Raw genomic sequence first — 26,743 nt, 5'->3', positions numbered from 1 at the left:
TGGAAAAAGCAAAGCAATTTGAATAGCAAAGTTCAGAAAAACTACCAGTACGATAGAATATGCAGAGGTCTGGAGAAATCAGACATGAAAAGTGAGTAATCTGTTAAAGTGACAAAAATAGCTTATAATGGGAAATTTAAGTATTTTAGGCGCTAATACCATAGTAAATATTAGTTGGAACTTTTTCAGTAATCAGAAAATGGAAAGGCGTTTCCGAGGAAACGTGTAATGAGAGAATTGAAGATATTTTATTGAGATAAAGGGTTTGTTGCACAAAGTTGCACACTACAAACGGTAGAAGAAAACTTAACAACTACAGTGAAAATTTGAAACTCTAATTATTATTAATACAAAGAAAAAGGACTCGAACCTGCGTCCGTGCCATACCAAGGCGACCGCTCTACCAACTGAGTTACAGATCGAATCCAAAGACCTTACTAAATTTTCTACGCGTTTGTTACATGCCTTTGTTTTTGGTTCGATAGAAATTAGACATAAAGTAGCACTTAAATTAACATTTTTTAAACTCTACTTAGACAAGCTTTACTCGACCTGTGTCAAAAAGAATTAAATTGAACAAAAATTTTTTTGCGGTCTCTGATAATACAGAAACATCTGAAAATTTAAAAATAATAACAGTCTAAGTTGATTAAATTAAAAGCGAATAAATAAAAGACTTTCAAATAAAGTTTACAAAATTTACAAGAGCACAAAAGCAACTAGGAAATTAAAATAAATATGAAAATAATGACATTCTAGACTAGTGTCCCGAAAAAATATGACAGTGTATGCACGTAGTGAGGTTGGGTTATACTATTCCGAAACTGATAAATGATTTATCACTAATAAATGACCATTACCATTCATAGCTTAAGGTCGAATTTTAAATATTGAAATTAAAAAAAAACACATATTGTCCTGCTTGGAGCGCAGCAGTTTTTGGGCGAAAATATTTTGAAATAAAAGAAATCTCATGTCTTCATTAATGGTTGAATTGTCTACGGCTTCAAGCGTGTATATGTCTTAAACTAGATGGAGCGTGAAGCGATGGTTATTATAATTCTGCCACAAGGAAACAATGTGTGAGCCGTGCAGTTATGCGTAATAATTTTATGTAGTAAAATGTTATGTGATGTTAAACGATAGAAAGGTGGTCTCGGAGCGCATTAGTTTTTAGCGGAATTAATTTGTACTAAACATATGTCATTTTTGCTTGAATGGTTTAACTGTTTAGGGCTTTAAACGAGTTTAAGTTTAAGTTTAAACGTCCTGAACTAATATATGAAGCAAAAAGCTATGGTCATTATAGTTCTGTCATAACCAAACAATGTGCGAACCGCGCAGTTTTGCTTAATAGTTTCATATAGTTAGTAAAGCTACTTAACATGTCACCTGGTGGTAAGCGACACGCCTGTCCAAAACAGTTGCAGTGCCACTTAGAGCTTTTAATCATAAAGATTTGAGGGGCACTGCCACTGCGCCCGTCACCCTGAGACATAAGTTCACAAGTCCTAATTGCCTGTAATTTTACCAGCACCCTTACCCTTCAAAACCGGAACGCTGTAATGCTCACATTACGGCTTGGTGGTAAAAATAGGCAAAGTGGCAGTACTACCCTGGACGAACTCTTTCACAAGGAGCTCTACAGTACTAATCACAATCATCGAGGGACTAGACGTAGAATAAGCTTCCATCCCTATGCTGTGGATATTACAAACATTCGCTTCCACATTTATATGGCAAACGGCTATAGAGTGAAATTCTTTGCCTGCAGACATGTTCCTTGAACGCTATAACTCAGTTCTTTTCCAGGCGAGAGTGAATAGGCATTATTTAGGTGTGCATACTCCATCGTCAACCTCATTGTCACGTTCCATCGGGTGAAATGAAATATTATAATCAACCATATATGTCCGTCAGCGGCGATTCAACAAAAAATTATAGCTTTTCAGGACTACATAATTAATATATGAGCATAGGTGTTTTAGGTACCTACCATTTTTTGCCACAGCGCGTACGTCGAGATGTAAATGACGTCAGTTTTCTGATGAGGACCTTCAACGGTAATATTGTTTGTCCAGAATTGTAATTACATATAAACCTTTGCACTAACCTGTTGTAGTACAGGTGCCGACCACTTTTGCAAGTGCCGTTTGCGAGCACTAATTATATAGACAAAACATGTGCCTGGTACGTATGTGCATTGAGACTTATTAATAAATTAATAACACATCCCAAAATCACTGTGAATTTCATATGTTCTGTACAAACATAGACACAGTTAAGTGGGAAATGACCAAACATCACTTTGACACATCACGTGGCTGGCGACGATACCGTAATTTTTGTATATTTGGCTATTACTAATATTGTATTTTTATAAATTTGCTTAACTGCCTCCTTGGCCGAACGGTTAACATGCCGCACTGCCACGCAGAGGTCCCAGGTTCGATTCCCGGGCCGGGAGAAATATTTGTATGACCTACATTTATTTCTCTCGTGAAGTTGGGTGTAATTTGTGGTTGTCTATGTGTGTGTCCATGGCACCCGCGATAAAGGGTTTCCCTAGTGCGGGGCTATGCTGAATGTGTGCGTCGTTATTGTTATTATTAATTTTATCTTTGATTTTGTAAGCACTGTATGTTGTTTGCTAAAGATGGAAATTCGTAAATGGCATTTGATTACTCATATTTAAGTATAACTATAATTCTCTTATTAGATCGTGAATTTTCCTAAAATGCATAAAATAAATATCGAGTTCTTAGGTTTTCGCGATTGTTACACATAGGAAATGAAACTATTTTTCCGGATTTATATCGCGTATCTTCGTTTTTTCAAACAAACCGACGTTTCGGGCCCTTTATAACACATGGTCAACCGTGACCATGCGGCATGCTGCGATTGAAATCGGGAAAAATAGTTTCATTTCCTATGCATAAAATACATTTAAAAAAGAACGCAAACTACTTGATGTTTGCTTTCTACATAAATCGTTTACAGTCCAATAGATTGTAATCATATCATCGATAACGGGATAAAAAAAATTCAATATCCCGCGCTTTAAATCCAATCACAGTCTAATTTCCCCAATTTTGTGATTATGCAGAGAAGTGCAATTAACAGTTATTTTATTGAAATAATTATTTTTAATGACTTCATAAGCTCTTAAGTCAAGGGTTAATAACTAAAACATGTTTCAGTGATTTCCGTTTCAATTGTATGTGAAATGTTAAGGAGACTCACTCGTGCATTTTTCTAAGCTAAGGAGACTCATGCCCCGCAGTTAGGACGTATAAATAGGTTGATGATGATAAATAAATGCAGCGGCGACTGATGTAATAAATTTCAATAACAACAGAACAAAGATTTATTTAACGGTTTTCATAATTACCTTAAATTAGCGGCTTTGCTTTTCGGTTTACTGTTAATTAAAACGAAACATAATAACACTTGTCATGAAAATAAACAACTGTTTTTTACGAGTGTTGAAAAATCACACATTTTTAGAGAAGAATTTGGTTTCTACGGAATGTAAAAATTTTGAATTTAAAATTTTGAGATATTGTAATTATTTAACATGTTTAACAGTAACTTGTTGTTCCTTTATTTTGTTTTGCATGCTACAAAGTAATTTTGATTTGATATTTAATTTTTTGTAATAAATAATGCCATATAATAATTATGCGAATCTAAAATGGATGTACCGATTTTCAAAGTAAAATATGTAAAATTCGCATCTGCAACTAGTAAATAAAAACCTTTACGAAAATGAAAAGGATAACTTTCCTTCACCTCATGTGAGCAACACAGTTGACAACGAGCTGGAACATGTAGTATTGAATGACTGAACCGCTATGAAAACCTGTATTTAACCGCTACATTTGATAACATGTAAATTTATGTTAATAGAAAAATTCAGCTTAAAGCTTTTGAGTCTATCTGACATCCTTGAGCGTGAAAATTGTTATCAACGTAAGTATAATGCGTCCGCTTCTTAGCAACTATATTAGCACTGGTTATTGTTTATGTGTAGATAATACAGACATCGCAAACGATTTGATAAAGAAAAAGCTATACACGTTGATATTTTATTATTTTTTCTTTTTGTAGAACCTCTCCAACAAGTGGCGGTTAGCCATCAATTATACATACTGCCCTAGGTTAGTAGGGTCCTTTATTTCAGATGATAGTACCCATTAATATGAACAACTTTATCTATGAGGATAACAGTAAAATCGCCAACAACAATTAGTACTTCCGATTTTTGGAGGAGATTTCGAAGTTCCATTTCAGTATTTCGCACGAAACAGCTGGTTCTTCTTGCGTTTGACAAGCATTTAAGGTATTATTTGTCCACTCTGACAATATTTTTTATAAATGCCGTGTAATTTTTCCTTTTATTAGGCATTGATCAATATGAACTACTTTCATTATGAGGAGCGCGCTTTAATCGCAAAAACATATCTGAAATATTTTGATCAAGTAGGTGAAGATTTAATATATTTAATATAATAGAATTTATTAAATATTGTGAAATAAAAAATTTTACCCTATATACGGAGTGATGATTCTTCAACACGGATCAAAATACTCTGGATAATGTTATAATATCATCATTTGTAGTGACCGGTTATTTTATTGAATCATAAATTATACTAATTGAAAGTTTGTTCGAACAGAACAAGACGGAAGTAACTACGTAATGAATACATAAGTACGGTGTAAGTCTAGGATAGTGGCTTCCAAGGAACCCTATTTATTGAAATCTGGACTCATTCATGCGTTATTTAATCACGAATCTAAGGAAAAAGAGGCTATCAAAGGTAATTCCAGAAAGTACTGGCGTGGGATGATGGGTGTATAGATTTAATCATCGTTGGTATTCATTGAAAGTTGATAAGAATAAATCAGTACGAGTCGGAAGCAATTACGCAATGGGCATGTATACATAAGTAAGTAAGGGGCAACCTTAACGTGAGTTGAGGTTGGTCGCGGTCAATGAACGCTATACTCGTACGTAGAGATAAAACCTGCTTGATCGTTGATTTGTTGAATTAGGGTACGATTGAGATAGGTTTATTTATTTCAATTTCGGCTCTCTTTTTTTTTAAACTAAGTGACAGGATGAACAAGTGTGACTGGTGGTAAGCAACACGCCTGTCCGTAACAGTTGCAATGTCATTCAGAGCTTTAAATCACAAAATTTGAGGGGCACCGCCACTGCTCCCGACACCCTGACACATAAGTTAACAAGTCTTATGTGCCTGTAATTTTACCAGCACCGTAATGTTCATATTACTGCTTGGCGGCAGAAATAGATATGGTGGCAGTACTTCCTTGGACGAACTCTTTCACTAGGAGCTCTGCTGCTACTCTTTCTCTCAGGTTAAAAATTTAAAACGCAAAAAGCAAAAATTTCTAACTTTTAAGGTTACTCACTCATAGTACGTTATCTGTCTCGTCGTAACTAATAACTTATTATAAAGAAGTAACGCACACAACGCACACAATAACGCTGTGTGCGTTAGTGTGTGCGTTGCTCAACATATTAATTAATAAATATTAGACAACATCACATACATACGTTGCTCTGGTCTTTAAGTAATTAAAGCACTTGTGGTATGGAAATCGGAAACAACGACGGTACTACAAACACCCAGACCAGACAGAAAACTAACATTGCTATAATGGTCTCGTTATAGCAAAGTTAGTTTTTTAAATTCCGGGGTTTGAACCCGGGATCTCAGAGAATACCGGTGTGCAAACCGCTCGAACGCGGAGGTCGACAAAATTACTAGTTACAAAATAAACAAAATTATAAGTTGACGCACAGAAGTTTTAATAAAAAAAATATTTATTACTATTTTTGATTACCATGTAAAAGGTACGTGTTAATATCATATATATTCAATTCACAGGTCGTCAAATTTTTAATAAAACTGTTACATCTTGAAATATTTTTTTTATGTGATGGTTAGAAGCATAATGAACAATGGGGCCAATAACACAATCATTTGAATTATTATCGCCTTCTTCATAACCTTCAATCAATTTGCAATTCCAGTTCAAACAGAAGACCTAGTTCTCGGCGAATCGCGGGAAAAGTCTGACTATGTGAACAATGAGCCAATTAATTAAAACGTCGGCTAATAATTAAGTTGTCAGTATCAAGATTGTGCGGTCGGCGTTTGAGTTAGTATCGTATTTATAGATCGGTGGAATACTGTCGTGTAGGTCATTTCGCTATGTGAATTAATTATGCACATGAAAAGGTTGATCTTGACATATTACAAGCCCTTGCGGACATTAATTATGGGTATCCTTTGTTAGACATTAAACGATTAAAACGTTGAACGGCAACGGTTACATGCAAATGTTGATGGTTCTGACGGGTAAATAATTATCACGGAATTACAGGTGTTTTGTACAGGAAAGATAATGAATTAGAAAATTCTTGTCCAGTTCAATTTACATAAGTAAGTCGTCAGAGACATACAGCTATTTGATTAAATCTCTCGATTGATTTGGAATGTTTACTAAACGGAAGGAAAATGAGACGATGAAAAAAGACGTAATAGTTTATTTATTGAAAATAGGATTTTATACATTTTTTGTGAAAATACTCAACTAGTTCGATGATATTATTTATACAATAATCGAAAAAGACAAAAAGAAATCTATCGATCTGACTGGATTCGGGCTATCGCTCTTACCAACTGAACTATAGATGAGCTTGAGACTAGGCCTCTCTCGGTCTGCATCTCGATCTTTTATCAATAATAAAAAACAAAAGATCTGTTCATTGTTTTGTAGACAGTCATATTTTTCTGAACATGGACGCATAAAACTTCCAATTGAGGCCCAAAATGAACAATATTAAGATTGATGAACAATATTAAGATTGGTAAACACCTGGAATGTCTGAACGGTTTTTGCTTGCACCCTGACTAGGTATTGTGCAAAAGGAAATGCCAAAGCCTGGCCCGAGGTCTTGTCTAGGCAGGAGGTCAACTGAGTGTCATTTCACGTAAATGCCATACCTTCACTAGTGGTTTAGTTTAGGGGCTTGACCCTAATGGAATGTTGAGGAATATAGGTTACATTGAAAACGTAGGTACAAATATAAAAGAACTAAGACACTGCGTTTACAAAAGTTGCAGGGATCTACGATTATTGGTGTATTAAGGACATCTTTCGTGGAAGTATTCTATGAACCAGGAAACACGTAACAGTATTCACAATTTACGATGTAAATGTACGATGCAACTGGAAGACTGTGGTCTCTGCGTACCCCGACGGGAAAAGTGCGTGAAGTATATGTAGGTACGTATGTTCTTACATACACCAAACACAAAGTTATAATGCACACATTAGTTAAATAACGGTATGAATTATTTAACGTTGTAATTTGTTTTAATAGAGACAGACCATTAGGTAGTGAATGCATACACAACAGGTAGTAAATGTACTTGCCGTTTAATTTCCAGTCATATCTGAACGTATTTCATAAAGTCAAACTCTGCAAAAGGTACACTGCCTGGTAAGATAAAGGATGGGAAGCGGAAAACAATACTAAGTACAAAAGCACCAAGAGGCAAGGCCGGTAATTGCTTATATTTCCCCTATAGAATTCCGCTGGTTTTTGCTCACAAGTGAACGAGAGTTTCGCTCTATGTGTGGCCTATACTTTCATAGGGAACATAGTTTTCCCACCGCAAAGCCTATGATTACTGTCACAATGAGTTTGTTAAGATACCTTTATTTTACTTGTCGTACAGGTTACTTCTTGGCCTGGATCAAGTGTACAAGTAACGTGAAAGAGAATTGTTACATTATATCTAGATGTGTTCTGTTTTTTTTTACAATAGGCCTAATCGCCGTTTAGATATGTTAACTTTTGCTTGTAACCACTGTCGCATGGTAAGCATCTTATGTTGGTTGTATATTGCGCCGACTCGATGTTACGACCTGGATTAGCAAAAGTAACCTTGAAATCCGTTACAACTTCTGAAATTTCTATTAATACTACGATCTACTAATGTCAATTTTTATGGCCGTGTAACGAACAGCGAGTATTGTAAACTTAACATAATGCACTTTATTTCAATTGTGTAACGTGCAAACTAAATACAAGCCAAACAACAGGTCGCATGTCTTCTGGAGAATTTTGCGTAGTCTCAGGAATTCCCGTAGCTACCGTATTGTATCTAAGGTTTGTACGTTACACAATTGACACCAAGTTAATTACGCGGTGTACAATTTCGTTACAAAAATTTGCTTCCATTTCGATTAGCGGCAATGTAAATTGAGCCTTATACAGACCATCGTATAAACTATAGCTTTGGCTAGAGCCAAAGTTTTACATCATAACAAGTACAGACTCATGCTGATATTGCATCAATATCGCCCACTTATCGGTACTTCTTTGCGATTTAGTTTACATCACGAACTAAAGATCCCGCCAAGATTGCAACCAGACGACTTACTATTAAGGTATACATCGTTTGATCACTATCATTTCACTATCGTACTAACACTGACCTTACTGATCTAATAACGGATTGTAAAGATTTAGAGTCATTGTTTTGCATTTGGTTTTGATAATGTGTTGTAAATGTTTTTGTGAACACTTTAGAAAACGAACTTTCAAAACACGTTTTGCGCTTGAAGTTACATTAAAGTTAATATATAAAAAAACAGAATTGCTTTGGTTCAGTAGACACTTTTACATTATCTACCAATCTTGAAAAAAAAAACAGTAGCCAAAACGACAATCAAATTTCGATTTCGATTACATCAATTTCACAGATTTCTATCTTCGATCAGTATAATCAATATAATATATCGTTTTTTTCAATATTTGGTACCAACTCTATTATTTACCGAAATTAAAGCAATTTCCGAAGCCCGTAATTGGTTACGTTACGTCGAAGTTATCCAAGATCCAAGACGATTCGATTCGACATCTCAGATTAGATCGTTCAACTTTTGAGCGTGACATCCGGCGTTTTATGAAGAAAAAGAAACAAAAAAATAGCCACACTGCGAGGGTCCTAGCCTCTCCTGACTCATCTTGGTCTGTTATCGAAATCGGAATCAGTACGGTACCGATGGTCAGAAAGAACAGTAACTTCGGTAAAATGGTAAATCGAAATTTCAATAGTGTTTTAAAAGAAGTGCTGTGTTTACTAATGGTGAGATATTTCATTGCAAAACTTTAACATACTAGTGATGTGGTTGAGAGTATTGCTGAAACTGCTGCAATAGAAGAAACTATCCAAAAGACCAAGAAGCTGTGATAGTTCAGTGTAATGAAACTAGTTCTAATCGAAATTTTACTCGCTACAATAGGGAAATAAAAATATTAAAAACATTTTATGCGAACTAAGAAATATCACGAAAAACTAATTGAAGTTCGGAGAAACAATCGTATCGTTGAGCAAGAGTTAATCAGAGCAATCGCTTATTTTACAGCAATGAGTGAAATTCCAAAACGCAATAAACGAATAGAAACAATTGTACAGGGAATTTAAGGAAGGTTCAGATTGCGAATAATCGTGAACGGTGCAAAGAGCATTTGATTTAACTTTTCACGTAAAAACAGACAGTGTTGGCGGTAATCACATAATTTCCAAGTAGACAATTTCGAATCTTTGACCGAATCAACTTTTATTTCACCGCAGAAGTACTTTCAGTGGTTTTCAAATTACGCTGTCATCGTGAAATTATGTTGAAAGTTTAATGTTCAAAATTACTTTTGGCAAAACTAAACTGACAAAAACACATAAAAATAAAAAAGGTACCACAAATGAATTAAAAAAAATCGTGATAACGTGAAGATGGTGCTTAATTGAGAGGAAAATGACGCAATAGATTGGAGTACTGTGCATGACGTCGATTAATAAAATCAAATCAGTCGTAATAGAATCTATCCAATACCGACATGTAACAGTTAGCTATTGTATCGAAATTGAACACGGAACGTGTTGCGTTAGAAATAACATAAGAAAAAATAGTACAAACAGCGGCGGTCGTAGATGTACAAAAAGATCTTTGTTGTTAAACTGATGTCAATACAGGTCACTGGAGCAGATTAGTTTGAAGATCTAGGGACTGATACTTATCAAAATTAAATCTCCCAGCAGGTGATCACTGTAATCGCTGACAACATAAACTAACTAGATATAACGGTCGACAGTGGTTCAAGCTTGTTCGTACCAACGTTTACACGTGTATCGAGCTTGTCCAACAAGCGAAAGTGAACGTTTTTAAAACGCCGTCTTCCGACATTGTTTTTATTGTTTTTGTATAGCACACATCAATCATTAAAATTGTAATACAATATGTCAATTCACAACACAATGCTGCATGAAAAATGTGCAAATGTGATGGGTATTGTATGTAAGTTATTGCAAAAAGCGAACAATGTATTATAGTGAAGGATTTCTTGATAAAATTTTGTTTCGTGGCTTTTAGTAAAAGTTAAATAATGCATGAAGGAAAGTCACGAATTGCAGATATTAAACTCAAATAAACGTTACTAGCGTTTTGGGATTTTTATGACGTGGTTAAGCCTTTCTATCTTGCATGTCATTATAAAGATATATTAAATTAACTTCTGGTGTAAAACTGGAAAAGAAATCAAATGGCGTTAACGAAATTTATAACAAAATTTTGGCACCTCCCCCTATAACAGGTTTATTAACCTGTAACGTGACGACGTAATCGGCACAAAATCGCAAGGTGCATGACCGTGAAGCATTGCTAGTAGAACCATCGCGCACGCACGAATAACTCTATTCAGAGCAGAATACCAAACAGATTTCAGTGAGCATTTTAAAGATGATAAACATATTGAGCTGCTAATTGACTGAATTAATGAATATACACATTTATTATGGTAAATAGTCGAATAGAAAGAATTGTACTTTTTTTTGGTACACATTATACTTATGAATGGTCTGTAAATTAAAACATTAGACGGGGTTGAGTAGATTTCACAGTAGAGGAAGTGAATATTTTTTTAAAAGCAAATAAATTATAATAAACAATCAAACAATAGTACGATTATATATTAAAAGTATATATTCCCACGTAACAGATTTATGGCTCTAAGAAAATAAAGTTGTAAGGAAAAAAACAAAACACGTATGTAATTAATTAGTACTAACATCCCATAAAATCTTGTATGCTACGTGCAGTACCGTCCGTTCTTGGAAATTGATGAATAGTTGTGATAATTAACCCCGTTATAACTACTTATTATGCAGTACATCACGTCAGAATCAGATCAATCAGAGTTCAATAAGAGAGAAACAATCATCGATGCAACTCCCACAAGTATGGAGAGTTTGCTAGGGTTTCTCAGCATTGTATTTGCAATAAGCGATGCTGCTGCTATGGATATAGATGTTCAGGTCAATGCATCTATAGACGCATTGTAACTGTAACTTAAAACTTAGTCCGAAGCTCGGACTGAAACGTTCAGTTGCATATATTTCTGAAACCAATTCTCAGCGTTTTAAAGTCGGAAGCTTTGAATGGGTTTCGGAAGGGTAATATGATTTGATTTTTCAGTCTAAACGTTACGTATAATTGACAGATATCAAAGGATGTTTTTCCATTTCGTTATTAGTTTCATAAATCGAAGAAATAAAACGTCAATCAGATAGGCTTTCGGTGAAACCACCGCAAAGATAATTTGGCATAGCAATCATATCATAATTTATACAAATCAATTATACTTATATGTCAAAAAGAACGGTATCCCTAACATTTATGGACATTTTGTACAGTATCTGAACATTGTACTATAACGTATTGGCTTAACAAATGGCAGATTGTCAGTTACTGTTACTCCAAATTTTAATCGTCTATTGTTTTATATTCCAGACTGTGCCCCTGCCGGCGGGGTCGACTTCGGTGCTGGCCAAACCGACGAAGTATCACTACTATCCTCACAATCAACACATTTATCTTCTCCCAGAATGCGCTATTCAACAGGTATGTCTCTGATAATATCTTCAACTGGAATTTTAATTGTATTCATAGTAACCTATGGGCAATTTTTAGTTTAATGTCCATTGTTATCCCTACATATTTTATAAGAATTCTATGACTGGTCGACATAATATCACACACCGGTACATTTTGCAGAATAGTACAAAAATTACCGAAATAATGCATACTGCATTATATCGAGATTTCTTTATGTCTAGTGGGTTATTTTATTAAGTCTGATAGGTTATTTTACTTTTTATTTTAGACCTAATTTGAAAATAAAAAAAAGACTATAATTTTCTCATTTATTTGTTTTAATTTACAACTATCACGTATTCGTCGAGTGGCTGGAGGTTGATTTTACGTTTTTGCATATTTCATAAACAACTTGATTTATTTATTTATTATAGTTTCATTTAACCAATGTAAAACAGTTACAATTTTATAATTTTCAGTATTTTTTGCCTTGTCTCAAAATCTAAAGGAAACTGCATTTTGTTTTGTGAAGGTTGGTAAGGTTACTACTAAGTTGATGTTAAAAGATGTTGATTTGGTTACTGCGTTATATTTAATTCTAATTTACTATTTTATATTCTCACTTTTTTTGTTCCGCTAAATATGTATGTGTTTTCATCTCATCAAAAAAATCAATTACAATATTTGACGACCTCGGTGGCTCAACGGTTTGCGCTGGTTAGAAAAGTACCGAGTTCGATTCCCGGCAGGACCAATTTGGGAAATTAACTTTTTAAAATTCATCTTGGTCTGGGTGTACTGGATAGTGCCGCGGAGTGAATTCAGTTGCTTTGATAGTACAGGGAATTTCCTAGTTTATGAACATGTGATTGATGTGGTTCTTTGACACATTATTATAGTCAAAGTCAAAGTAAAATCATCTGTATTTCATAGGTAAGCAAATTACACTTGAAATCGTCATACTGATTAAATTCTACTGCTCATTCGCAAAGCGGATTCCCCTGAGAAGAACGAACAGAGAAAAGAAGAAACTCTAGGGGTTGCTCTTTGTAAATATAGGTACATTTGTATACTTTTCTTATAACAATATTTAATTTAAACATCTTAGATCGAGAATACCTGAAAGAGCTAAACGGGACACCACCAAGGATTTTTTGTCATCCAAACGCAGAAGTTGTATAATAAACCTTTAGTATAAAGGTTTTGTTTCACAATAGCAATATAATACCGAAGCCTAAATAAATACAAGTAGATTGCAATTGTAAAAGTAGTACAGTGTTTAAGTTAGCGAATTAGGTTTATAATCTAGTTTACAATGAAAATATGAACGTAATAAAGTATGTCTACTAAAATTTCAGGTGTGCAATGCAGTGTACGTGAGGTTAAATTACACGCAACCTCTATGTGCATGTCCAGCGCGGTATAGAGACCCATGCTCGGCTAGTCTAAACGCCGATGACCTGCATACCACTAGGTTGACTACAGATTCCAAAAAGAAGGTAAGATTTTTAACACTTTTTTACAACTTTCCATTTATCTGCATTTTACGTCTTTACCCTTATTCCGAATAGACAATAGAGAGATTCAAAATTGCAAATAACCTAACTAGCATCCAATGAGAAAATGTGGATGGGTTACTAAATATATATTCGTAAATCAATCACGCCGAATCGCATGAATGAATTTAGAATAAATTCGGTAGATAAGATCTATCTATATAACCAGCACGCTTATTTGAGCATTAAAATAAAAGTCTGCCTTTCCCAATTTATCAATATTGCCGGAAAATAATAACGTCACATGAGTTATCTGTACAAGGGCAAGTATAATCATCGAGCACACTAAGGCTGGCAAAACGCCCGACATTTCTTGTCGGCGCCGACACAAAATCTGTTTTAGTATGAATAGGTTTATATAAAATGCTTTGCCTGCTGTGTAGTTATTGTCATTTCGACACAGTTCCAACAATAGCGTAGTAAGCCATTCTTAAAAACAGGTTTATAAACAATATAACATTAAATTGAAGTATCGCTACACTTTTTAAACAGGCAAAAGTTCACTATGCTTATATACTTTAGGAAAAAAAATATTATTTTTATACTGACGACACATTACTAACACTAAAGACTAAAAATATCCGATAATGTGATTTCAAATGAGTCGGTACCAACAAAACGTCAGATTTTCTTTATCCAGCATTAAAAAAATATTTTCTGTAGTTATAATAGCAATTATATCTTTTTATCGCTATAATCTAGTGAGGTTAGTGAGAAAATAGCTTCACGTTATTTAAAGATATACTCTGACCGCATCTGGGAAGTAAAAGTAATATGATATTTTGTGATTAAACTAAGTACGCACTCCGTCTTTCAAGATGTTCCTTTAATTTTATAAGATTAATGATACTTTGAGCATAGAGTTAGAAATGTTACACTTAATACACGTCAGATTTTAAGAAGATAATTTAAGCGTTAGTTATTTTTAATATCTAAGTCAAACAATGCATATTTATACGTTTATATTCTAGTACACTCTCTCTGTGCAAACTGGAGATTTTCAGATTTAAGAAGATTATTTAGCGTAAGTTATTTTTAGTATCTAATTCAAACATTAACTAACTGCCTCAGAGGCCGAATGGTTATCAAGCTGGACTGCCACGCAGAGGTACATTTGTAGTAGAGCACCTTGTGAAAGAGTTCATCTAGGGAAGTACTGCCACCTTACCTATTTCTGCCGCCATGCAGTAATGTGAGCATTACTGCGTTCCGGTTTAGAAAGGTAAGGTGTTGGTGAAATTACAGGCACATGGGACTTATCAACTTATGTCACAGGGTGACGGGCGCAGTGGCAGTGCCCTTCAGATCTTTGTGCTTTAAAGCTCTGAGTGGGCATTTGTTGTGGATAGGCGTGCCGTTTACCATCAGCCGTACGACTTGTTCGTCCGGTCATTTGAAAAAAAGGTCGCGGGTTCGATTCCTATGTCTATGTGTGTGTCCATGGCACCCGCGATACATGGTTTCCCTAGTGCGAAGTTATGAGTGTGTGCGTTATTTATTTAAAACAATGCAGTTTATACGTTTATTTTTATTATCTCTCTCTTTGTCTGTCTCTGTCTCTGTCTCTCTCTCTCTCTCTCTCTCTCTATCTGCAAACTAAAGACTTTTAATTAATTAATGCCTATTAAATTTTCTTTGCATTTCTGAGGCTTGGAGTCCATTCTTAAGTCAAATTTAAAGTAATATTTGTCGAATCGCTAACTCAAAATTCTATAATACAATAAAACCTGAGGACCCAGAAGTTTCACCAAAACAAAGCTTTACGTAGTGGTCTTCCGTTCCTGAAGTTTTTCTAATAAAGTCAACTGCAAAGTTTTACGTTTTAATTAAAGATTTTACGGCGAAATTTATAGTCATAACCGCAGTTGAAATTTTCGTTATTAATGCCCCGAACGTGATTGGAGAAATGTTTGGATCAACTTTCTAACCTAAAATTATTCGACATTCATTGGCAAACGTCGAGAACTTTGGAGTTCAGAACTTGGAACATGATCTGGAATAATTATTAGGTTTGGCGAATTCAAGTCTAGAATTGAGTAAAATGCCATGTATGACTTCAAAATATGGAAAAGATTTTCAATTCGACTGTACTTTTTGAGTATTTTACGCGATCACTCCTGCATTTGTGACTCGACTTCGATTATTTTTTATTGCAAAGGGGTACCTCAATAGTGGTTTCATTCAAATTTGAAGGCAATATTCCACCTCGTAAGGTGGCAAATTAGGGGATGAATCCGGTTTATTGGATTTCACCAAATTCCGTTAATCGATTTCAATAAAATCAGTCAGTTTTTGTAATAAAAAAGTTATAATCATTTGCAAGTCCTACAGTTTGTCACCACCAGTGTACCATGGTACAGGGGAAGATAGTCGAGGCCATCGGTGTACCACGGTACTGTCAGCTAGAAATGATCGAGTCGTTGGTTGATAGATGACTGTTGGCTGTAGTTGGAAAACTTATTTATACAAATTTGATACGTACGTCCTTTTACTACCTTAGACTATTTCATCATTTTGTTCTCTCCAAGACGTGTCTGAACGTCGAAAGAGCACTTGACATTGGCGCGTCTGGTTACTGCTGCATAAGGATTAGAATTGTTTGTTTATGTGCATGTAGTGTATGTTTGTTTAGATCCTGTATATTTAACGTGACCATACGTCCCGCTTTGAACGGGACAGTCCCGATTTTAGGCTTCGTGTCCCGCTGTCACCAAAATACTTAAAAGTGTCCCGTTTTCACAAAACAGAGTACACGTTACAATAAATTTATTTTTTTAAATTTTTGATTCATTAAACAATGTTGGTTCATTTTTGTCATTAATCATTTCGTAACTTTCATAAACATGTCTTTTATTTTTAAAACAATAATAAATTTACAGGCGTTCGGCTCCGAGGGAAAAAAAAGTAAAGGTCACGTTATGTATAGTAGAACATAATCATTGGTATTGAACTAAGTATTAAACGGTACATTTACATTAATCTCGGTATATCGAAGGTGCCTTATGTATAAGGGCCAAAGCGGAAAATCACAATTTTACAAGAGAGGCTGTCAAACTTTCAATCTGATATATTTTCAAGATTTCTCTCTCATCATCTCATATTTCGAGGGTTCTTTGAATATGTTTGATTTTGTTTTAACGCTACCTTATAGATTATAATGAAGTGAAGCATTTCCCCACAAAAAAATTTAAACGTGTTTGTTTGGTCCTTATACTTAGGACCTATCGATATGCGATATTAAAACTTATTAAATTAAATATGTATATTGGAAATGATACTTTATAACTTTATTTTGGATTTAAATTACGTATTTCTTTTTATAAACAAACCAAAACTGTTGACTCAGCCGCGACCACGAACCATTTAAAGGGCCTGAAAATGCAGACGTTTTTGAAAAGACAAACATGATTTAGATTAAAAAAATAGTTTTATTTTATTTTAATACTATATATGATAAAACTTTATATGTAATTCTATTTTTACTGTTATCATAGCACTTTAAGGGACTTTATAGTTTATTAGTTTTTGAACGGACGAGTCATAACCGGTTCAGACCAGATCTTTTCCAGTTAGTTTTTTCTCCGTATATGCGTCTCTGTAGTGGTTGTTGTATGTTAGTGCTGGAAACTCGTATCGCTGAACAAATGTCGTGTCCAGATGCCACACATGTTATAAATATCTATTATAAAATGCGGTTAAGCAGAACAGAACCCGTTTGAAAGGAAAAGACAAACGCTACGACAATCAGCAAATGTAGATAGGTCTATAGCTCATTGTAGTTAAGGCATGGCAACAGACCCAGGTTCAAGTTCAAACAGATCGAGGGAATTTTCCTTTGTGTTGTTCTATCCTTGTATCAACATTAATAACAAACTTGTGGAGCATTTTCCCAAAACGCATATGAATATCATGGTATAAAGCATCATGACATCCAATAAATAAGCTTTAGTATCACAACTTTAATTTCTGTATTTCCAGTACGCGAAAAAGGCAGTGACTCTAGTGAAGACATGTGAAGCAGTATCGGAGATGCGGGAATGTAGAGCTCCAAGGGATTGGTCGCTGTTGGCTTTGCAGAACATTAGGACCGGAAAGTCGCACTACTTGGTCATTTGTCGGTGTCCAGAGAACCATATACTAGGTAAGTACAGTTTTGTATTTTGAATGTAAATCTATCTATAAGCGATGAATTAGCGGTATTTGGAAAAAATATTTTAAGTCTATAAAATACTGTTTGATGTATATGTAATAGTATTTGTATTTTATATATATATATATACAAATAAAATAAATCTACATTATATGTATTTAAAAAAAAAGTACAATTTAGTTCAACCTCAAAGTTCTTCCTTCGGTTGTTGTTATTCGTATAACAGCCATTTGCACGAAGCTCTTTGCTTCCTTCTTCCTAATGCGTACGGCAACGGAACGGTATGCATTACCGGTATGTATGTTTCCGGAAACTACACTTTGGGACTATTTGGAACTGTTCCAAGCTGAAGTTAATAGACAAACGTCGATCATATCGTCAGGTTGTGGCCAGTGTGTGTCTTTATATTAAAAAGTATAATTTCGATTCTGTTTCGAATGCGTCACTTGTCATATTTTTTAAGACTTCAAAAAAAAAGGAGGAGGTTCTCAATGCGATTGTATTTTTTTGTACATATGTTACGCGATTGCTCCGGCATTTGTGGACCGATTTCGATGATTCTTTTTTTGTTGGAAAGAAGGTACTGGAGTACTGAAGAGTATTGGTCACATTGAAATTTGAAGAAAATATTCCACCTCTAAGGGTGGCAAACTAGGGGACGAATTCGATTTCGCGCATTTTCCGGTAACCGATTAAACAAAAAACTTGGCAAATAAATGTAATTCTACGAACTTTTGAGGTTGATTTTTTTTGTAAAAAAGTTACAATATATTCTGATCTCGACGTTACAGAAGGGCCTATGTCACACGACCAGCCGACATACGCGTCCGTTCCCGGCATCAGGGTATATGGAATGATGTGCGTCCGGCCTACCACGGCTTATCACCCAGGTTTGTTACCAACTAGCTACTCGATTAAAACAATAGTCTAAAACTAAGAAACACTAATGCCGTGCTCTACTAATGTGAACATGGATGTTTGCACAGAGTGTATTAGATACGACAACATGGAAACGAGTGAACAAATTGTCTAATAACACACCTCGGCGACGACGTGAATTCCGCAATTTGCCACCAAGACGCTTTAAGAAAAAGAGACAAATTGTGACAGGATACTTACATATATGAAGTGCTAAATAGAATCAAAGTATGTTAAACGCTTGCAACGTCTATCTTCGTAAGAAACAAAAGCGAAGCAAGCTCATAATTTACCTTGGCGCCGTGTTTACTTTGTTTATTTTGGTTTTCATTCTTTATTTTCTTTTTTCTTTTTTTTCAGCATATAGCCCGAACAGGTACACCGCCACCGTCCAAAGTTCAACAAGCGCGTACAAAGTGGACTATTCCCAACCTCATTCGTACTCTGACAAGCCCGTCTACAACAGATATCCATCACCCAGTTACATTGACTCCAGTTTCTACAACCGACGGTCCCGAGTAGCACGAGTAAGGCGAATGGCGCCAGAATATCCCCCCTTCCCGTGGCATAAAGTGAAAGAACTCGCGCGGTCATTACATTGGATCAACTAGAATAAATTGCATTATGTTACACGACCGCAGTGCAAATAGGAATGCGGTCTAAAGCGCGAACGAATTGCAATCACGTAGAGCAATTAGTGTGAGAGAGACAGTAATAGTTTCATATTTGCAATGTGGTCGAGTCGTAGTTTTAGGAAAGTATGTTGGATTCATCAAGGCTTTTTGTAACCGTTTAGAGAATCCGCCTCTTTGAATTCAACGCAGACTTGAAAGTAGACTATATTGAACAAAATGTCTTTTTACTGTACCGTGGTTTTAAAATATGCTTTGGAATTAATACTCTATTATTTTCGCATCCTAAACCTGCGTTTAGTTTGATGAAAATCCTATCGACTCAGAAAAATTTGGAAATACTCAACAATGCATTTACAAGCTAGATTAACACTATGAAACATTGAAGATGACGTAGTAACAAGTACTTTTTTACACCTAATTAAATGTCGTCTCATCTATTTATTTATCATTTTCATAAAAGTTAGGAGTATTTACTGTTTGCCAGATACATAGTTTATAACAATAATTTTAAGGTTCTTGGACATCATGTTTTTGTAACAAAATTAAAATAGCCCCACCAGTAGTAAATGGTGATTGGTAACAACTTTAAAAAAAAATGTAATGAAGTAGAATTTACACAAAACGATGTGATAAACGATTCAAGAACATTTTTGTGTAATTTTCGATGCATTTATAGATATTTAAGTAATAGCTATAAATTAATACAATGTTTATTTAAGTAAAACCATATTTATATGTAGAGAATTGCGGTGTAAATAGTAGACATAATTACAATATTTGTAATTACAAAAATTAAAATTAACAAAAACTTTTTGTTTTGTTTAATTATCATTTTTTCTAATCTAAGAAGCTGAATTTAACTATGTACCACAGAAAAAATAAGGGAGGCCATTTTAACTAAAAAAATAATTACAACTGTGGTTTCGGCAAGTCATTCAACTTCACGGTGATTTTTATGCGAAAAATATTACATTTTTGTACAAAATAAAACTAAATACATTTCCGGATAACATATAATTCGAGACATCTTGCAATTTTATTTTTAAAGAAAGTCGCTTAATGTATACCAGTGTCAAGATTGTATCTCAAATTTTTTTCTACTCCTGTACTTTAATCTGACAATTATAATTTCATAAACCATATTACAAAGGCGCTTTTTTAGTTCTGAAACAAATAGTATTTTAATTTTGTCCATGATACTCGCTACTGAAATTATAGTTCTGTACACAGATCTATTACAAGTTTCAAAAATGAATATCGTATTCTGCTACTTAAAGGAGTCTCTTTAAACGCGTCACCATGTTCCGAACAGAATAACGTCACTATATTAGTGAAATTATTAAAATTCATTTAGCAAAAAAGAACTAGTAAATGGTAAACTAAGGTAAAATGGTGAACTAGTAAAAAAAAATGGTAGCTGTAAAGGTACTAACTGGGTGATAAATCTTTCATAGATTTCTCATAGATGGCGCTACGACTAAAAAGTCGTTGGAAAACCAAATACAAAGACACGACGCAAGCGCATAGAAAAATTCGTGAGGTCCGTTGGTTCGTTCCGTGGCTTAGTTGGTATAGCGTCTGGCACGGTATGCAAGAAGACGTCGGTTCGAATCCGACCGGATCGAAGGATTTTTTTCTGAGTGTTCGATCTTTGTATTAATAATTATAACAAACTAGTAGAGTCATTTCACAAAAAAGAATTGAATATCAATTCAATAAAAGTTTAATTAAAAAAGAACTATTTAAAAACAATATCAAATATAACCTTACTCCAACGTTTTACTGCCTCCTCATTGGTTAAAGTACAAGAGATACTTTGCCAATCACGGTCACTTTAATGAAAGTGACCGTAATTGGCAAAATTTAATTTAATTCTCTTTGGCTTTAGTGAAAAGCCAAAGAGATCCACCACAACATCTCTTTGGCTTTTTTTTTGTTGTTTCGAATTGTTAACAAAATAATCTTTAAATATTGGTTGTATCTCATTATTTTAATTTACTCGTAGAATGAGGAAAGAAATGCAAGGCGGCTCGAATTATATGTCCGGGAGTATATATCATAATATATTATTTTATAATATATTATATAATATATTATATATATTACATAATATATTATTAATATATATATAATTATATCAAAATTTCTTATGCACATAACTTCGTTATATTTGAATTTGAAGTTACTAGAGCAGAGATTGAGACTTTGCACCGTTTTATATATATATATAAACCGTTTTATATATATATAAAACGGTATATATATATATATATACAGGGTGACAGGTTAAGTCGACGTAGATCCTTTAGGGGCTTGTAGTTTCCACCATTTCTGACTGATATGACTATGAAACACTCTACCCTAAACTTAACCCTTTTCAAGATATTTGACTTTAAGGGTTTTTTATAAAAATTGCCAATTTTATGTCTATTAGGTTACATACTTCGAAATTTGTGAGTATTATGATTATTTTTTTATAATTACTACTTATAAGATAACATGTTTTATAGCTTTAATAACCAAAATTGTAGGTAAATTAACTAAGTGGGTCACAGGAGACGGTTGAAAGTTGAAAAAGTTAAGTAATTTGTGCCCAGTTTATTTTTCTTTGAGGATTATTTAAAAAAAAGTGTAAGGCATCTGTGCGGCAGGTGTGCTTAAAAATATCTACGTTTCATTAGCTATCTAACAAGGTATAATAGTCTAGGGTTTTGTTACAATTCCAAGAAAAAAACTAGATGCGACCCCTCAGGTGGTAGTCCCTCGCCTATTGTCTTTCAATGAATGTGCCGCCGAGTGCCGCATGTCAGCGTGTTTGACGGAGTTTATCGAAGACTTAGAGAAACGGGTTCTTTTTCAAGGCGGCGAACAGACCTAGGAAGACCAAGAGTGATTGATGACGAAGAAGAACAAGAAAATGACATAGTGCGACGATTCAGATTGGATCCAACCATTTCCACTAGAGTTGTTGCGCGTGATCTGGGACTCTCGCAATGGAAAGTATGGTTTACTGTCCATACTGCGGGCTTATACCCATATCATTATACGCCCGTACAAGTTATCGAAGAAGGAGATCCTTTAAGAAGATTGGATTTCTGCAGATTTATGCTTCATGCAGATTTAGAAGACCCGCAACTTTTTTTAAATATCTTGTGGACAGATGAGTCCAAATTTGATGAAGATGGTATAACAAAGTATCACAACGCTCACTATTGGGCCCCGAAAGAACAAAGAAATCCGAATAAGAAACGAGTCAAGGGGTCGCAACAAAGATTCAGCTTGAATGTTTGGATGGGGATAATATCCAATTACTTGATTGGGCCTTACTTTCTCCCAGACAATTTAAATGGGGAACATTACGAAAACTTTTTAAGAAACCATTTACCCGATTTGCTGGATGATTTGCCGCTCAGTCTGATACGAGACATGTGGTTTCAGCATGAGGGTTGCCCTGCACATTACAGGAGAAGTGTGAGAGAATGGCTGGACACAAATTATCCCAACAAGTGGATCGGACGAGGTGGTCCTATACCTTGGCTAGCTAGAAGTCCAGACCTCACACCCATGGATTTTTATGTGTGGGGACACATGAAGAGTCTTGTGTACAGCGAGCCTCAACCAATTACATGTGTGGATGTTTTAAGAGAGAGAATAATAAATGCGGCGAATGAAATAAGAGGGCGTATAACTACTGGTGTAGTAAAAACTGGACTTAGGAAACGAATGAGAATTTGTGTGCGAAACAGAGGCGGACATTTTGAACACGAAATTTAGACAGAATAAATGTTATTTTGTACTTACATATTGTATTATTATTTTAGAAAGAAGTGATAAATTAGACGCATTAAAACCGTTATTGTTCATCTCCCTGGTAGCATTTAATTAAAGTTTTTCTACGAATTGCAACAAAACCCTAGTACTATTATACGTTTTTAGATAGCTAATGAAACGTAGATATTTTTAAGCATGCCTGCCGTACAGGTGTCATATACTTTTTTTTAAATAATCCTCAAAGAAAAATAATCATGATACAAATTTCTTAACTTTTTCAACTTTCAACCGTCTCCTGTGACCCACTTAGTTAAGTTACCTACAATTTTGGTTATCAAAGTTATAAAACATGTTATCTTATAAGTAAAAATTATAAAAAAATAATCATAATACTCACACATTTTGAAGTATGTAACCTAATAGACATAAAATTGGCAATTTTTATAAAAAACCCTTAAAGTCAAATATCTTGAAAAGAGTTAAGTTTAGGGTAGGGTGTTTCATAGTCATATCAGTCAGAAATGGTGGAAACTACAAGCCCCTAAAGGATCTACGTCGGCTTAACCTGTCACCCTGTATATATATATATATATACACAGAGTCGTTTCGTATATATATATATATCGTCGTTTTATATATATGTATGTATATATAAAGTCGACTGCCGTATTTAGGCCACGAGGCTTTGCCGAGTGTGTTCTGTGTACACTATTATAATATTCATTATAATTCTATATTACTTTTTATTTAAATTAATGTTGTCAGTGTTAGTCGGTCAATGGTGTTAGTCCCATAAAGTAGTTAAATTACGTCATTCACGTCAACATTATATATACATAGATTATAAGTGATTTTGGTTCAGAATTAAAAATACGCTCTTTCACCGAGTTAACAATTTATTTAATTTTACACAATATATTTCTTTAAAATACACTCTATTTTGGGCTGTCCTTAGTTAATATTGAAAACTTTAAATTAATTTTCCACAAATCGCTTTTCGAAGCTGTTATTATTGTTGTCTTACAAATTAAACAAAAGTTGATAACTTAACAAAATTGAGTAGCAAACTTGTTTCTAATTTCGCAACTTCCGAACATATTGGGTTTGTTACCGTATTGTCTCAAAAAAATTATTCTACCAATATCGTTATCAATATATAACTTGAAATATTGGATAGCTTTTTTTAATATGTACATTTAGTGGTGAGATTTTTCCGGTGGTCTGAGCAGCCGTTTAACTGAATCGAAGTTTGTTAAGAAATTTATAGTCAGATATGTCACTAAATCTGTAATATTTTGTTTTCAATGTCTTCGATAGATAATTTAGAAACGGATAACATGTTTTTAGGGAGCAAATTGGAGTTTAACATTGTAAATTCTGAACACCACATTTATCGACATGGAATCCCATAATGCCGTCAGAAAAAATAATAGAATTACAAAAATACTGACAGTGTAAAACTGTGTCTACATGGCGATGTTATCCATTATAGTAGTGGCAGGTACCGCCATCTTACCTATTTTTGGCGCCAAGCACTAGTGTGAGCATTACTGCGTTCCAGTTTTATAGGTTACGGGCGGTGGTTGCAGGCACATGGTACTTGTCAACTTATGTCTCAGGGTGTCGGGCGTAGTGGCAGTGCCCTTCAGATATTTGTGATTTAAAGCTCTGAGTTGCAAGTGAGTGAGTGCTATTGCAACTGCTATTGATATGCGTGTCGTTTACTATCAGGCGCACGACTTGTTCGTCCCGTCACTTAGTTATTGTAAAAAAAAAGTGTTTTTTAAATTTATTTAGATATTTATTTCAGGCCACATGGTCTATGTAATATACACCTTAAGGACTAACATACATACAATATAATATGACAATAAAATAAATTAAACAACTAATCTACACGTATTGCACATGTCGGCGACGTGTGGCGCAATCTGTTGTCAGGTAACCGGCCGCGTAATCGCTGATATATGACACCTTTCGGCCAAAACTGTTCCTTCATGAAGGCCGACAGATGTTCGGTCGGCACCCTCACCACAAACGAATTAAAATTTACGTTGTGGCAGGACTCCAACCGCTCGACCCTCAGGGTGTATTTGCTTAATAACGCAACTCGGGCACGCAGCTCACTTATGCTGTTATCTGAAGCCTCCAATCTATACTGCAACTCGGCCAAGCTTGACTTCAGGGAAGTGATATCCTTCAGCAGCCTGGTAACATTGACGTGGTCAAACGTGACGGGGGGCAGTTTGTGCAGCTCCTTCGCCACGAATGTAGGCACGTCGTCCGGGTCAGTCTCCTTCAGGAGTGTGATAACATCCTGGAGACTCTTCACGCCTCTATCCCTCCGGCGAAATGGCATCTGCTCAGCTTTGCCGAGGTTCTCGAACAGCAGCATCTTGCCACTGCAAGTCTCATCCTCGTTGAAGTTGGATTTGCGGATCTGCACGATGCTGACTTCGTCCATGGTATCGATGGCGTGTTGGATAAACGCCAAAAGCTCATTGGCTATGAGTTGTTGGGAACCCATTGCCACTTACGCGCAGCGGAATAATATGCCGCGCGTAATTCGAATATAATAATTCTCACTGCGTATTGGACGCGTCCGTTTCCGAACGCGTACCGAACTGCAATGATTTACATGGAATAAAGTTACATTCCCAATTCCGCCATTTCCTTTCCATCACTGGGGGACTAGACGTAGGTCTGGGTTCCACCCTAATGTAGTGGATATTTCAAGGATTCACATGAAGCGTTACACTTCCATATTTATAAGGCGAACGGCTATGGAGTGGAATTTTCTGCCTGCACTCATTCCCTGAACGCTAAAACTTGGGTCTTTTCAAGGCGATAGTGAATAGATATTATAAAGATGTACATGTTGTATCTTCGACCTCATCGTCACTTTCCGTCAGGTGAGATGGAGGTCAAATGCTCACTTATAGGTATGTATTTTCATTTAAATATAAAATTTTTACATTGTTTTTACTAGGTTTTTAAATGCAGGTGTAAATTAATTGTTAAATAATCTTTTTAGAGAAAATGAGAACAAATAGTTGCATACATTCACACGTATTGCGTCTAACCATTCATTTGTATTTTGTACCTTGTGAACTCTGCCACTTTTTGAAAGGAAATATTATAATACAAAAAGTTCAAACGGTGTGAATCTTTCTTTTAATGTATAACACTTTATTTTTATAATTTTATATAATAAAAATCAAGTGCCTAGCTAAATATGTGTAGTAGCACAGACATATATCTAGATAGACGCCACAAGTACAGCAATTGGTATGAAAACCAAGCGTGCCGCATTTTTCGTACTCACTACGACGTCACAAGCACTATTTAGTGATGAAAACTTCCTTCGCTCGCTCTAAATCGATTGATTGAACGGAATACGCGTAAACACACGTATTCCATTAAATTATACGATACTAAATAGAACATTTTTTGTTCAAGTATTTGTTGATTACATTTAGTCATAATTTTGATATAGTAGAAAAACACTACAATAAGATAGTTATAATAGAAGATCTTACCGATTAACTTCAATAATGAAAAGGCACGTCAATATATGAACTTGCGACTGCCTCAATTAATTTTACTAGACGGTTTTCTGTCGGTATTTGATCAAATTGATGAATGCCAAGACAAACGAAAATGTTACTACTGACAAAATATGGTAAAATCTTATCAATCAGAAGAGGTTTACTTAATGACGGGCTCGTGTGAAATTT

The 26,743-nt window shown here is 34.9% G+C and overlaps 2 protein-coding genes across 2 annotated transcripts in view; one reads left to right on the top strand and one right to left on the bottom strand.

Moving 5' to 3' along the window:
- LOC113234825 (zonadhesin) overlaps nt 1–19,294 on the top strand; it is a 96,380-nt gene extending 77,086 nt beyond the window's left edge. Inside the window, exons 2-6 of the mRNA XM_026470332.1 lie at nt 11,893–12,003; nt 13,335–13,475; nt 17,511–17,673; nt 18,474–18,572; nt 18,961–19,294. Of these exons, the coding sequence (XP_026326117.1) occupies nt 11,893–12,003; nt 13,335–13,475; nt 17,511–17,673; nt 18,474–18,572; nt 18,961–19,211 (765 nt within the window). The 3' untranslated portion in view covers nt 19,212–19,294. The remainder of the gene's footprint in view (nt 1–11,892; nt 12,004–13,334; nt 13,476–17,510; nt 17,674–18,473; nt 18,573–18,960) is intronic.
- Nucleotides 1–26,743, bottom strand: part of LOC113234827 (elongation factor-like GTPase 1) — a 217,433-nt gene that overhangs the window by 177,753 nt on the left and 12,937 nt on the right. The gene's annotated exons all lie outside the window — the stretch shown is intronic.

Source organism: Hyposmocoma kahamanoa, unplaced genomic scaffold (assembly GCF_003589595.1).
Source record: "Hyposmocoma kahamanoa isolate Upper Pololo Valley unplaced genomic scaffold, ASM358959v1 86, whole genome shotgun sequence".
Classification (NCBI taxonomy): Eukaryota; Metazoa; Arthropoda; class Insecta; order Lepidoptera; family Cosmopterigidae; genus Hyposmocoma; species Hyposmocoma kahamanoa.
The sequence above is the reverse complement of the archived record's forward strand: the minus strand, read 5'-3'. Positions and strand labels throughout refer to the sequence as shown.